The 13,216-nt window shown below is 55.5% G+C and overlaps 1 protein-coding gene across 2 annotated transcripts in view; it reads right to left on the reverse strand.

Annotated features, from left to right (window-relative positions):
• RHBDL3 (rhomboid like 3) overlaps positions 1 to 12,800 on the reverse strand; it is a 43,934-nt gene extending 31,134 nt beyond the window's left edge. Inside the window, exons 1-2 of one of the 2 annotated variants that reach the window (XM_007452372.1) lie at positions 12,683 to 12,800; positions 11,150 to 11,173 (exon numbers count right to left, since the gene is read on the reverse strand). In XM_007452372.1, the coding sequence (XP_007452434.1) occupies positions 11,150 to 11,173; positions 12,683 to 12,793 (135 nt within the window). In that variant the 5' untranslated portion in view covers positions 12,794 to 12,800. The remainder of the gene's footprint in view (positions 1 to 11,149; positions 11,174 to 12,682) is intronic. The other variant, XM_007452373.1, reaches the window with a different exon arrangement.
• Between the last annotated feature and the right edge of the window lie 416 nt (positions 12,801 to 13,216).

Consider the following 13,216-nt stretch of genomic DNA (forward strand, 5'->3'; position numbering starts at 1 on the left):
GGGGGGGGGTCATCGCTACGCTAATAATGAGGCCTCAGGGATGAAGGAGGGGGACTGGGGGAGGGGGTGGGAGAGGGAGGGAGGGGCCAGCTGCCTGGGCTCCACAGATGTACACGGGACACCTTCCAACCACCACCCCAAACACCTGGGAAGATGAGGGCAAGAGCCCCAGCTGACAGGGGGCAGGGGGCACGGGATGGGGGCTAGTGCAGAGAGAGGGAGCGAGGGGGAGACAAAAAGAAAGGATTCGTGCAGAGGCAGAGAGCTGCCCTGATGGAGCTTCTAACTGCCCTGATGGAGCTTCTAAAGGAGGCTGCGAGCAGCAAGGCAAAATCCCACTCTGGTCTCAGCCACTTACCAGTTTGTGTAATTGAGGGTAAACATCTCGAGCCATAACTGCCTCAGCCTCATTCATCAAGCAGGGGCGAGCGCGCCCTCGGGGTGCGGTGGGTTGAAGCAAACGCAGGGCTGTGCTCTCCAGGGCCCAGGGCCGCCCAGACTCAGTGTCCAGCTCCACTTGCCTCATTCGAAGCGGGGAGGGAGCAGCCCTGCCATGGAGGCTTGGCCGACCCTCCTGGACACCATTCCCGCCTTTGGGCCTCCTCAAGGGCAGCTTTGGGGACAGGATCATACAAGCACCGTAGTTTGGAGCTTTGGGGGAAACCCTACAAATGCAATTTCCTTGTCAATAATGTACTGAAGGCCCCGAAGCTCCCCGTCCTGGGTGCTCCATGACCCGGATTCACCCATTTTGGACGGAAGGGGGGCTCTTGGAATGAGGTCTACCGGGGTTGGTCTGGGGGTGGCGGGGCAGCGGGAGGAATGGGGCTGTGAACAGCCGCGGGCAGGGGCCCCTTGGAGAGCCAGGAGCATCCTTGCAGCTGCCTCCCCAGCGCTGTGTGTGTGTGTGTGTGTGTGTGTGTGTGTGTGTGTGTGTGTGTGTGAAGGGGGAGCCACGTCCACATTTAGCCTGCGTGGAGGCTGCTGACACAGAAGAAGAGGAAAACACAAAGTGACGAGTGACCCTCCCACAGCTCCCGCCCACCTGCCTTGGCCTTGAAAAGAGCTTCAAGACTCCAGGGGCGCTTAATCCCACCAGCACCCAGCCTTCTGGCCCCTTAATCCTCTAGGTCGCCAGTTCTCCCCACCCCCGGCGCCCCACGCATGCACTGCCATATATATATATATATATATATATATATATATATATATATATATCCCATCTCCCACCCTGGGCCCCCTCCTGGCTCACTTATGACCTTGGATGCAAAAAGGACCCACCGGATTCTCTCTGTACTGTTGCCACCTAGGGCTCTTCCCCTCCTCTGGGGCAAGGAGTTGGGGGAGAGCTCTGGAAGGAACCCCGGCCCCAGCTACTGTGCCATCTTGGACAGATCATTAACCACACTGCCTCACTTTCCCCATCCACCATGTAGTAGGAACCGTCCCTTCCTGGGGCCATGTAAGGTGGTCCGTCCCCAGCCCTGCATACCTAAGCATACCATACGCAAATGGGGGCTGGGGAAAGAGACATCCACAACCCACACAGCCCATGAGGGCAGCTGATCTTCAATTCTGCATCCTTGCTCGGTCAAAGGGCTGACGGGAAATTTGGAATCAGGATGAGGCAGCACACATTTGGTGGGGGGAGGGGGGAAGGTCTGTGCTGTAGGAAGGACCTGGTGACACTGGAAAGAAGGACAGCAGGTCAGGAAATTATAAGTCATGATCCAGGAGAGCTGAACGGAACCTCAGTGGTTTTCAAACTGCTCTGCGGAGTTCTAGGGGCTGGGGGACTTCCGAAGCCCAGCGAGGTGGGGCGGGGGTTGCCAAGCGGCCCCATTCTGAGTTGTTTTCTGTGTTGGCCTTCGGCATACTGCCTGGTTGAACAGCAACGATGGTGGCTGTGTGTGCAGAATACCCTCCAGGTATCAGGTGCTACCTCATTGAAACCTCAGGTCACCCCCCTGTCCTGGTTTGTCTGGGACAGCCCTGGCTTCTTACACCTATTGTCCGAGCATGACTTTTTTTTTTTTTTTGGCTGTGCCTGCGCAGCTTGAGGGATCTTAGTTCCCTGACCAAGGATCAAACCCGTGCCCCCTGCAGTGGAAGCACAGAGTCCTAACCCCTGGACCGCCAGGGAAGTCCCTGGGCATGATTATTAACAGTGTCCCTTTCACCCTCAAAATCATCCCAATTTGGATAATAAATTATGTGGTCCCCCCATTTAAACCTCACAACAACCCTACGAGGTAGGTGCTATTTTACATGGGAGAAAAACGAGGCACCAAGAGCAGAGTTGCCCAAGTTTGAAGAGCTGGTAATTGGTGCAGGTAGACTCACATCCAGGTGGACGGACCCAGAGCTTGCACTCTCCCATCATTAGGATGCTGTGGCTAAAAAGGGTTCGAGAGACCCCAGTTCAGTCCTCCCATTCGTTCATTTAACAAATACTTGCTAAGGATCAACTACGTGTCTGGCATCACACTTGCTTTATGGACAGGGAAACAGCTGCAGAGAGCAAAAGAAACTAGTTCAAGGTCACAGAGCAAGTCAGTGGTCAAGACAGAAATAGTTCAGGGTTCCTCCACAGGGGTTGGCTGGTCCAGCACTGCTCTTCCTTGTTTTTCGCTGTCCTGTTCTGTCATATGAAATATAACTGGCCCAGGGTTTCCCAGTGTGTGTTTTGTGGAACACCAGGCCCAAGACGGTGCATGAAATAAGGGTGCTGTGGTTCCAGAAGTTTGGGAAACCCTTTTGGAAGGGCGTGATGTATAAAACCATATTAAAGGTTCTTCAAGATCTTACAGTGGAGAATCCTGTCTGATTTTGTTCAGCCCAGCATTTCCCAAACTTACTGGGTCTTTGATCATAATATTCTTTCACAGTAACACTCCATGGGACACAATCTGGGGAAAATGCATGAATCCATAGTAGAGTTACTCTTCCCTTTTGTGAAACCAGGCCCCTTTGTCAGTGGTTCCGAACCAGCCTTTCGCCTCCATCTCATGAGTGGCACAGGCCCTCGAGGCAGCTGACACTTTGTCCGGAGTCCTCCAGCCAAGTTAGAAGCCTGCTGGATCCAGGCCCCAACCAGAGGGTTGAGGAGGGTGCCAGGCCCAGGGAATGGCTGAGGAGGAAGTGACTGGCCTAATGGGCTGAGTTGAGCTTCCAGGGAACCAAGCCCGCAGGGTCTGGGATCTGCCTGCTCAGCACCCAGGACAGCAACGCCACCTCTCCCCTCCCTGTTGCAGGTCCAGGAGCCCGGCCAAGGCTTCAGAATCCACCCAGCAGCAGCAAAGCAGAAGAGAAAGAAGGAACACGTCTATTTTATAGCTCTTATGTTATGTGTGATCTGCACCAACTCATTTCCAGGACATAATTGTCTGGTCCCTTCTCTCTCCCAGGGGGGACCTCTCCCTCTCCTTCATCTCGAGAGGTCCATGTCCTCAGTGAGGGGTGTGGGAGCCCAAACGTAGCACCTGGGGAGCCATCCTTGTGCAGACCTCTCAAGCCTGGAAGGTTGGGACCTGGAGTCTAAGGAAGCCTCCCATCTCAGGCCCCACTGTCCCCACTCTGTCCACTGAGACAGAATAAGCCCTGGGAAAGGACCACATGGTATGCGTGCTGGGGCAGAGGAGGGTACAGGCAACTGCCCCTCCCCACTTCGGGGGTTACCATGGCTCATCTGCTGGCTCCCTGCATCATCACCCAGCTTCTGAGCAGAGCGGAATTAACGAGGCTGCCCAGGGGTTTCCAGCTCAGCAGAGCAGTCCCCATCCAACAGCCAGAGCCCACCAGGGAACTCAGGCCCATTCAGGGATATTTACAGCCCCATAAATTAGGCCCAGGCCTGCAGCTGCTGAGGTCAGGAGGCGAGGTTAGGGGAGTAGCAGCTTACTCTAGCGCTTCTGCCTTGCAAATGAAGATGCTAATTCGCCCCACAGAGAAAACCACCTCACACCATCCCCTGACTTTCCCCCCAGACCTGAAATACTCATTGGCACAAATATTTGATTGCTCTTATTCTCACATCAACCCTAGAGTATAAGTGTGATTAGGCCCATTTAACAGATATGGAAACTGAGGCACACAGAGACGAATGACTTGTCCAGAGGCACTTCAGTGAGTAGAACAGGGTACCGTCAGGCCTGCTTTCAGCTGAAGCTAGGAGTGGATTTATAAAGACCTCAAGCCTCCCTGGGAAGAAGAGAGACCAGTTCCTAAAAGCCAGGTTCTGACCCCTCCTGCTCTCCAGTCTCCCCACATGGAGGCACGAGGGGCTCTGGTGCTCCCCTGGGATTTGGCCAGGCATCTGACAGCTGGGGAAGCTTCAGCAATTCGATGATTCCCAGTTACATTATTTCTGTTCTTCCAGCTGCCACCGCAGGGGTCCAGGGGAGGGAGCTCATCCCTCTCAAGGGGCTTCTCCCAGAAGCTCCAAGTCAGGCTCCTGAACATCCCCCCCATAAGTCAAAGAGCTGAACCCCAGGATCTGAGTTTCGCAGGCCGATTAGGAAGCTAGAACACCCTTCCATCGGCAGAGAAGCGGAGGACATCCTGGCCTGAATCCAGGCTGAGCCGCTGGACAATTGGCAAATTTTCAGAAAACTACCCAGCTCTCTCTCTCTCTCTCTCAACACCTGGGCTGTGAGAAGAGCTCTCAGACTTTCCCCGGAAGGCAGAAAGCTGGGGTCAAGTGGGGGCCGCCTCTTTCCTCCAGGCCTGCCCATCTCCACCCTGAGAGAGAGCCTCCTGGAAGACCCTGCTTCTCCCCCTTCAAATCACAGAAGGCCTTGGAGGCACACAGACTCTGAGGGGGCAGCTGGGGGTTGTGACTCAGAGGCAGGCCCCTTGGGTCCCAGGAGCAGACGTAACACCTGTGCTGCCTCGCCCAGGTCCAACCGTCAAGGACACCTGGGGATTGAAGCCGAGTCACGGCCATAAAGGTAGGAGTCCCAGGGGAGCTGCGGGCAGGGAGAGGTGGGAGGGTTCGAGCAAGGAGGGGTCTTAATCTGCCCTATCCCACCCCCTTCAGCCTAAACTCATTTCCTCCTGCTGCTTCTCCTGGAAGCCACCAAGAGATCCCTCTGGTTCCCCAGAAAAGAGAGATCCAGGGAGAAGGAGGGGAGTGGGTTGTCCACAACTCGAGATACACATCAGCTCACTTCCATAATAGAGAACAGCGCCCTGGGCCCAATCTCACAGTCGACCACCAGGAACTGCCAGATCTGAACACTGGGCAGAGCAGGCCCACCCTGGGGTCTGGCCACGTGGTGCCCGATGCCTCGTTCTCGCCCTCACCCTCTGCCATGCAGGCAGCCAGTGAGCGGAGGGAAAATGCTTGGGCGTCCACGTTCCCCCAGGCAGCCTCTATCCAAACACTTCTCTCCTTTCTTTGGAAAGTTCAGGGGGAACGTGGTTTTCCAGCTCCTGCCCTGAAGAATTCAGTTTGATATGGTGGAAGGAACCCTAGACTGGGGATCTGGACACTTTGATTCAAGACCTAGAACTATTACGTGGCCAGAGGTTATTCTGAAAACAGTGTTAATTTCTTTAAATTCCAGTAACGCGGTAACCACCGCCATATTTATCAGGGGCTCACCACACAGTGTGCCACGTGCTATACACACACCATCTCATCAGGCCTCATCACAGCCCTGAGGGCAGGCAGCTTACTGATGAGAAAACCAAGGCTTGGCGAGGTCACCCGGCTTGCCCCTTGTCACACAGAGAGGAGGAAAACTGGGACCCGAGGCAGACTCCGTGTCCTCGCCCCTGCCTGAGTCACTCAGGGTGCCAAGGAAGCAGACGGAAGCCTGCGAGGCCCGGGTGCAGGAACACCAGTCAGAGAGGGAAAGAAAGCAGAGCCGGGCTCTAGTTCCGGCTCTGCCATTACTGCACCAAGTGACCTCAGAAGGTCTCGGACCTCTGTTTCCTCATCTGCAGAATGAGCAGATCGTACAAGATGCTTCCACCGACCTTCTAATAATCCACGGTCCTTGAGGTGGCGGCAGCCCCAGAAGGGCTGACACAGGCGAGATGGCCGCACAGTCGGGGCCTGCCCCTGGAGGAGACATGAGAACCCAAGACAACACGTGCAGGGATGTAGCTGGACTTGCTCGCTCCAGGATGTGCGTGCCTGTTCCGTGTCAGGCAGGCAGGAAGGCAGCGAACAACCTCAGCTCCCTTGGCCCTACTGCTCAACCGCTATCAAATGCATTTCTGGGAGTGGTCAGGGATAAAAGGGTTAATTCAGCATGACTGCTGGGGTCACTGGGGCAGGAGCAGGGTAGGGAAGCTGGCTTTGCGGTAGAAGGAAGTCCACAGACTCTAGGGGCCTGAACGCCACCTGATAAGGGGTTGGAGATGCAGAGCCTGAGTAAGGGAATCCCCCTCTGGTTCATCCTGTGTCCTGGGGGCTGACTCTGGGGCAGGTGCTTTCTGTGCGGCTCTTCACTAATCCATGCAGCAGTCTCATCTGAACCTCTTACCAGCTCCCAGAACCCTCTTAAGCCAGCCTGCAGGGCTGTAAATGAGGCAGGCTTCAGGGTCAGGCTAAGGGAAGACCCTCAGGCTGGAGGCAAGGGGGCTGGACAGGGGAGACACTTGGGGAAAGCAAGCAGAAAAATCCTCCGGGCGCAGAAGTGGCTCTCTCTCCAGGAGCCGGGATTGGGAAGGAGCTGGTTTAGAGGCAGCGGCCTTTCCTATAGGGGCCTGCATCTCAGAAGCGGCCCTGTGCTTCTTCCAGCAAATTCTGGTTCCTGCTCAAAAGACAGTTGTCAAACGTCCACTGGGGGTTAAGACTCTGCGCTTGCACTGCAGGAGGCACAGGTTCAATCCCTGGTCGGGGAACTAAGGTCCCACATGCCACTCGGCGTGGCCAAAAAAAAGGCCACTGGGTATCAGACATCACTAAGAGAGTTTCCACTTCCATTTAACTCCCCCAGTCATCCCTGGAGTTAAAGATGATCCTCCCCATTTTAGAGATGAAGAAACTGAGGCTCGGAGAGCTAATGTCGCTTGACCCCAATCACAAAATCAGTAAGGCTTGAACCCAGGACTCTCTAACCCCACTTTCAGGGTTCTCCCCAGCAGCCCACGCAAGCAGCTCCGTGTTGTGTTCGTAGCATGTTTATAATTTTGGAGGGATAGTCAAGACTTGTCTGCTTCCCTTCTGGGAGATGAGCAAAGTTAGGGTCCCTTTCTGGAGTCTGGAAAATGCATGCTCCTAGTGGGGAGGGAAAAAGGGAGACGGGATCAAGTTCCTTTCAATTCTCCCTTTTCCCTCTCGCTTGTTTGAGCTTGGAAAGCAGTTGTGCTCTGCTGACTTAACAGAACTCTGCTCCAAACCCTTTTGCTCATTAAACATTTGGAGATCTTGAAGGCATTTGTAAGGGTGAACCTGGAAATGGTTTTCCAACCCTGGAAACCTTTTATGGGTTAACGGGCTCCAGTCCCATATCTGCCATGGACCTGCTATTTGACCTTGGGTCCTTGAGGGCACCTCCCTGGAGTTCAGGAAGGGGCTGGGAGTGAAACTATCAGAGCATAACCTGAAAAAGAGGAGCTTGTAGGAAACCTATGGGAGCCATAACTAAAGGGTACATTACCTGGGCACAATTGTCAATATCAGGGGAGAAGATAAGAAATCAAAAATAAACCTAACCACATATACAAATTTACCAAATGATACAATTTCTCAATATATAAAGGAAGGCTTTCTTGGGACTTCCCTGGTGGTCCAGTGGTTAAGACGCTGTGCCCTCACTGCAGGGGGCATGCGTTCAATCCCTGGTTGGGGAACGAAGATCCTGCATGCCTCGTGGAGGAGCCAAAAAGAAAAAAAAAATTTTTTTAACTAAGTAAATAAGTAAGTAAGTAAATAAATGAAGGCTTTCTTAATAAGTGATGCTGGTGTAACTGGATAGGAATAGGATCTGGGTGGAGTAAAGAGTCAGACAATTTTTTTTTTTAAATCAGAGAAAAGACAGTAGGAAACAGAAGCACATATTTATGCGATCTGAAGAGAGAAGAAAAGTGTCTCAGCTCCAAAGCAACATAAGGAATCAGGAAGGAAAAGGCCCAACAGATTCAGCTGTAGGAAAATAAGACATTTTTATCATGATATTACACTATAATGACTGGTTAATATTTATGGTAACTTTAAAATCTAGTATTTAGGGAAACCACCCAAGGATGTGAAAAGACAGTTTCCTTAAGGAGAAGTTCAAACAGGAAACAAACACCTGGAACATCTGGGGGTCAACGTGATGACCTTCAGGTTTCCTGTCTGTTGTAACTTCTGGGACCTGTGAGGAAACACTGGGGAGGGGGTGAGGTTGAGTGGTGTGTTACACCCCTGCTTGAGCAGACCAGACAAATGTCCAGGATGCCGGGGGGTGGGCGGCGGCCAGGTAAACTTCCAAGGGACTGGGGTCACCTGTTTTCTGCACCTCCAACTCCCCAAAAGGCATTCTGGCCATTGAGTTGAGGGGTGACCACATAGGACCAAAAGGCCAAGGTCATGGCTTCGAGCCCTTGGATCCAATTAGGGTCATGTTGGGTCAAAGCTACTCCACATGCTGAAGAACCAGACAGCACAGAGGCACCGGTCTAATTCCATTCCTAACACCTGGAAAAAGGTCCCAGCCGATCCTGGTTTGAAACCAGGTGACCACTGGCATCCCCTTGACCCAGGATGGGAAGGAGGACTGACTGGGGCCAGCCTCCCAATCCAATGACCTCGGGAAGGTGAATTCCAGGGCCATATTAGTTTACAGGGATTCTGACGGATGTCATGTGAATCCTACCCCATTCAGCAGAGTTTCACCCATCAGGGCTATTTCTGTAAGAAATTGTGGGAAGGCTGCCTGCAACCACCAGCCAAATATTCTTTCCTGAGTGCACCAAGTTCACCATCACCAAATCCTTCCTTTAAGTAGGCCCAGAGGAAGAGTCAGAAAGGATGAGACCCTTCAGCTTTCCAAATAACCCGGCGTCCTTCTGAAGTTGTACATCCATTTATGAAGCTTCACACCGGCTTTGCATTCAGCCCTATCAGGGGAATGGGCCAGCGGGGCTGCACAAAGGAGGGGGAACAGACGCAGAGGGACTGGATATCTGCCAGAGGTCAGGCCCCCGCTCAGGAGCAGTTCTTCTCAAACACAAAGCACCCATAGGAAGGAAAACAACAGAAACAGGCTGCTAAAGCCCCGTGAGGGCTGGGGAGTGGACCTAAGGCAGAACTTATCATGAGAGAAAAAACTGTCCAGAGTTAAGTTTTGGGAGTTTCTTTCTGAGAATTAATTTTGTCTGTCCAGAATGGTTTCTGAGTGGGCCTTCCCAGAAGCAGCTGGATGCTCTTTGTGACACCCAGGATCTCCCTACAGTGGGAAAAATGGGATGTCATAGACCACGCGCTGATATTAGGTGCTATACATTCTCTCTGCTCCCTCAAGTTCCAGATTCTTTCTCCTAAAAGTTTTCCTCCATTCGCCCAAATAGTTCGTTTTACAATGTAAACAGACACGCAGGGATTGGCAAAGGGAATTAATCAAAATGAGAAAGACACAGACAGAGGGAAAAAAAGAATGATACACTTTGTTCTAGGTTTCGATTCTAAATCTGGCAGGAGGTGTGAAGGGCTGGCAGCTTGCTGGTCGTGGCATCTGTGGCAGCAGGCAGCTCCCTCCTGCCTCAGGGCGTCAGGCCAGAAGCTGCTGTACTCTTAAGAGCCGGAGGGAGAGATGGTGTACCCCAGAGGGACAGGAGCGGCAGGATGCTCCCCAAGCCACAGCCAGGCCTTGTGTTAAGGTGGATGACAGCCCCCAATCCCCACCCCAGGCCCACCATGCCTTTCAAGCTGAATTCCGTGTTGTCAGTCCCACTTGGCCGTCTGCATTTAGCTGACTCCTCAAACTGAACTGGCCTGAAACCAAAGTTGTCAATTTTACAAACCCCCTGCCCCCAGCCTGACTCTTCCTTCTCCTCCTATAGGTGCAGAACCTCAAAGTTATACATGTGGTTCACCTCATCTATTTGGGTCTAATAAGCTCTTCCAGTTCTCCCATCACCATGCCCCTCTTCCTCTCCGCTCCCACTGTCATCTTCCAAGTCAAGGGCTCGTCTCCATTCATGGCAGCAGGCTCCTGGCCAGTTCCTCTCATTCCTGTAACCCATCTCACCTCTATCCCACTCTCACACAGGATCTTCCCAAAGCACTGCCTGGATCTGGTAACAAACTTGTCAAAAAAGCTTTCAAAGGCTTCCCCTGCCTCCAGCAGGATGAGGTCCGGTCCGTGCTACGTTTTCAGCTTTATCTACCTCTCCAACCCAACACGCTCCCTCTGGCCCAACCAGACTGGTCTCTTAAAGTCACACACACTTCATGGTATAGTCATTTTCACCCCAGCACCACAATGCTCACTATTTCCCCACACTGGGACGGCTCTTGCCACCTCTCCTTCTGCATCATGAAACGGGGAGGGAGAAGGAAACACATAACAACAGCACGCAACAGGAGTACCAAGCAAAGAAGGGAACCATTTCCCTGCTGAAGGTCAAATGTCCATCTCCCGGTTCCAAAGCCAATGCATGGCACTTCCAACTCCATCCACCACGCCTAGGCTCTAAGCATTAGCGAACCATCACATACAAGTTTCCAGCTATGACTTCCCCACCCCTGCAGCAAAATTAGAGTAGAGTCAGCTTTCAGAAGTGCTCATATCGAGTCGCCCTTCAAGGATGGCAGAGATTTGACTTCAGTGGCTCTCCGATGGTGGAGGGGGAAGAGGAAAGGGGACGTTAACGTAAGCCCTTCCCCCTCCTCCCCAGCCCCAAAGGTGATCCCCTGGCATACAGAGAACGTCCCAGGCTTTCAGTACATATTATTCAGTGTCTCCCTGGTATAAAGCTGGTCCTGGTGAAGTGGCTTTGGGAGGAGGAGGCAGGGAGGGAGGGAGGGATCTCTCAGGGGAGCCCCCCCGCCCCCCAAACCTGGAGAGCAGGACCGTTCATTTCCAGAGCTGCCTTAAGCCACGCCCCCACGTCACCGTCTCAGGAGTGCAGAGCTGGGGAAGCCCACGCAAGCAGGGAGACTGCGGGGAGGGCTGGAAGGAAGGGGGGGGGGATTTAACTGCTCACATACCTGATCAAACAGGACTTTCCAGTGCTGGTAGAGAGGGAGGCCATGCAGGAGAGGAGGAAGAAGAGAGAAAGAAAGAAACACACTTATCACCAAGGCCTCTGTAGCCTCCCAGCGGCTGCCCAGGCTCAGGGACCCGCGCGGACAAGAGATCAGGAAAACCTGCGAGAAGCTTCCCAAACGAGTCTACACATAGCAAAGGTGGAGAACTCAGGTTGGGGAGAGGCAGCGTCCCTCATTCTGGGACAGGCAGGAGGAGAGATCAGCAGAACAAGGGTGATCCTCAACAATTCCTAAATAAAGTCGTCCAATTCTGTCCGAGGGCCTCTAATAACTTCTGCTGGCTAAAGCTTATCTCCGTGGGAATGCACGCCCAGGTGCAATTCCTGCAATTCCATCAGACCTGTTGCAACCGTCTCCACCTGCTGGGGGCCAATGACCCCTGTCAGGAAAATCCAGCCCTGCATAAGCATTAACATTTTGCCTGTAGTTTGGGAGGAGGGGGTTTCCGCCTGCACTGAAACCCACCCCCGCCTCTTTCCAGACTGAGTCTAAGTGATGAGCACATGAGAGTCTGCCAGAGTGTTGGGGCCAGAAGCAAGTGAGGGGTTTAATCACAAGAGTTACAGGGGATACAACCCAATTCAGACTTTCCGGCTGAGGCCTGGCAGGTTGAGGGCCTGGCTTCACTTCCCTGTCCCCACCCTGAGAGGGAACGGGCAGGACGTCTGCCCAATTTTTCACCTCTGTTAGCGGGTTAACCTCGGGAGGGAGAAGCTTAAGAAACTCCAGTTCCCAGGACTCCCCAGTGCCGGCTCTGCCCACGGCTCCCAGGACCGGAGGGAGGGAGACACAGGCAGCAGATGGCAGGGAAGCCCTCTAGGGCAGCCCCTCCCTATCCTCGCCCAGGGGACCGTCGCTGGCACCGACGCGGTCTGGGGCTCCTAAGCCCCCCCTCTGGGAGCAAAAGCGCTCCCAGCACTCCTTCTCTCCCTCCTCCGGCCGGGCTCAGGGACAGGGGCCAGCTTGAATTTCAATCACTGTCGCGACAGGGCAGGTGCCGGGCGGGAGCTAATCCGGGAGCGGAGAAGGGGGTCGCCAGACCGGTCTGCGCCACCGGGTTCCGGGTACTCTGCGGCGCCCGCTCCTTCCCCGGACTCGGAGAGCCCGCAGGTCGCGAGTGGGAGGGGAGGGGAGCCAAGCCACTGCTGTGACGCGGCCGCCTCTGCGGGAAAACGCCGTGTCCCAGGCACTGCACCAGCCGCGAGGAGGGGTCTCCGGCGGCCGACGGGTCCCCAGCACGGCGGCGGGCGCTGCGTTCCGAAGGGAAGCCCGGGGAGCCCAAGCAGGGGGTGACGCGCGCGTTTCGGGGAGCCCGGTCCCTCCGCCCTCTCTCGCCCGTGGGGACGCGGCCAATCCGGGGCTCTCCCGCGTCACCCTGAAACCTCCCAGTTGCCCCGCGGGGGGCAAGCCGGGGGCAGCTCTCCCCCTGGAGTCCCCCAGAAAGTTTGCCCGGGCGGGGGAGAGGGCACTCACGTCCTCCGGCGCCGCCGGCGGCCGCTCCTCGGCCTCGGGTTCCAGCTCCTCGATGCGCTCCGCCTCGGCGCAGGCGGCCACTGCGGGGCCCGGGCTGGGGTGCTCGCCCATGCCGAGGCGGCGTCCGGGGCCGGGCGCGGCTGCGGGGGCTCGTCCCGGGGCTCCAGGCTAACTTTGCGCCGCGGCGGCCGCGCCGCTCGGAGCTCTCAGTGCGCGCCGCGCCGCCTCCGCCTCCGCGCCCGCCCCCATGGTCCCAGCCCCCGCGCCGCCGTCTTGCGACCCCGGGACGCCCGGCCCTCCGCCGCAAACTTCTCGGCTCCCGCGGCCCCGCCGGCCTCCGCCTCCGCCCCGGCCCTACGCCCGGCTCCGAGGCGAGGGCGCCCTTGCGCCGGCCGCGGCCTCCCGGCTCCCAGCGCTGCCTTCCCGCTCCCCGCTCCGCACCCGAGTCTCTTCCTCCCCGCGGACTCTTCGGGGGCGGTGCGCAGGCGGGGGCGGGGCTGCTCCCCGGACCGCCGCCCCCCACCCCCCCCCACC

Source organism: Lipotes vexillifer, unplaced genomic scaffold (genome assembly GCF_000442215.2).
Source record: "Lipotes vexillifer unplaced genomic scaffold, Lipotes_vexillifer_v1.1 scaffold216, whole genome shotgun sequence".
In the NCBI taxonomy this organism is placed as follows: Eukaryota; Metazoa; Chordata; class Mammalia; order Artiodactyla; family Lipotidae; genus Lipotes; species Lipotes vexillifer.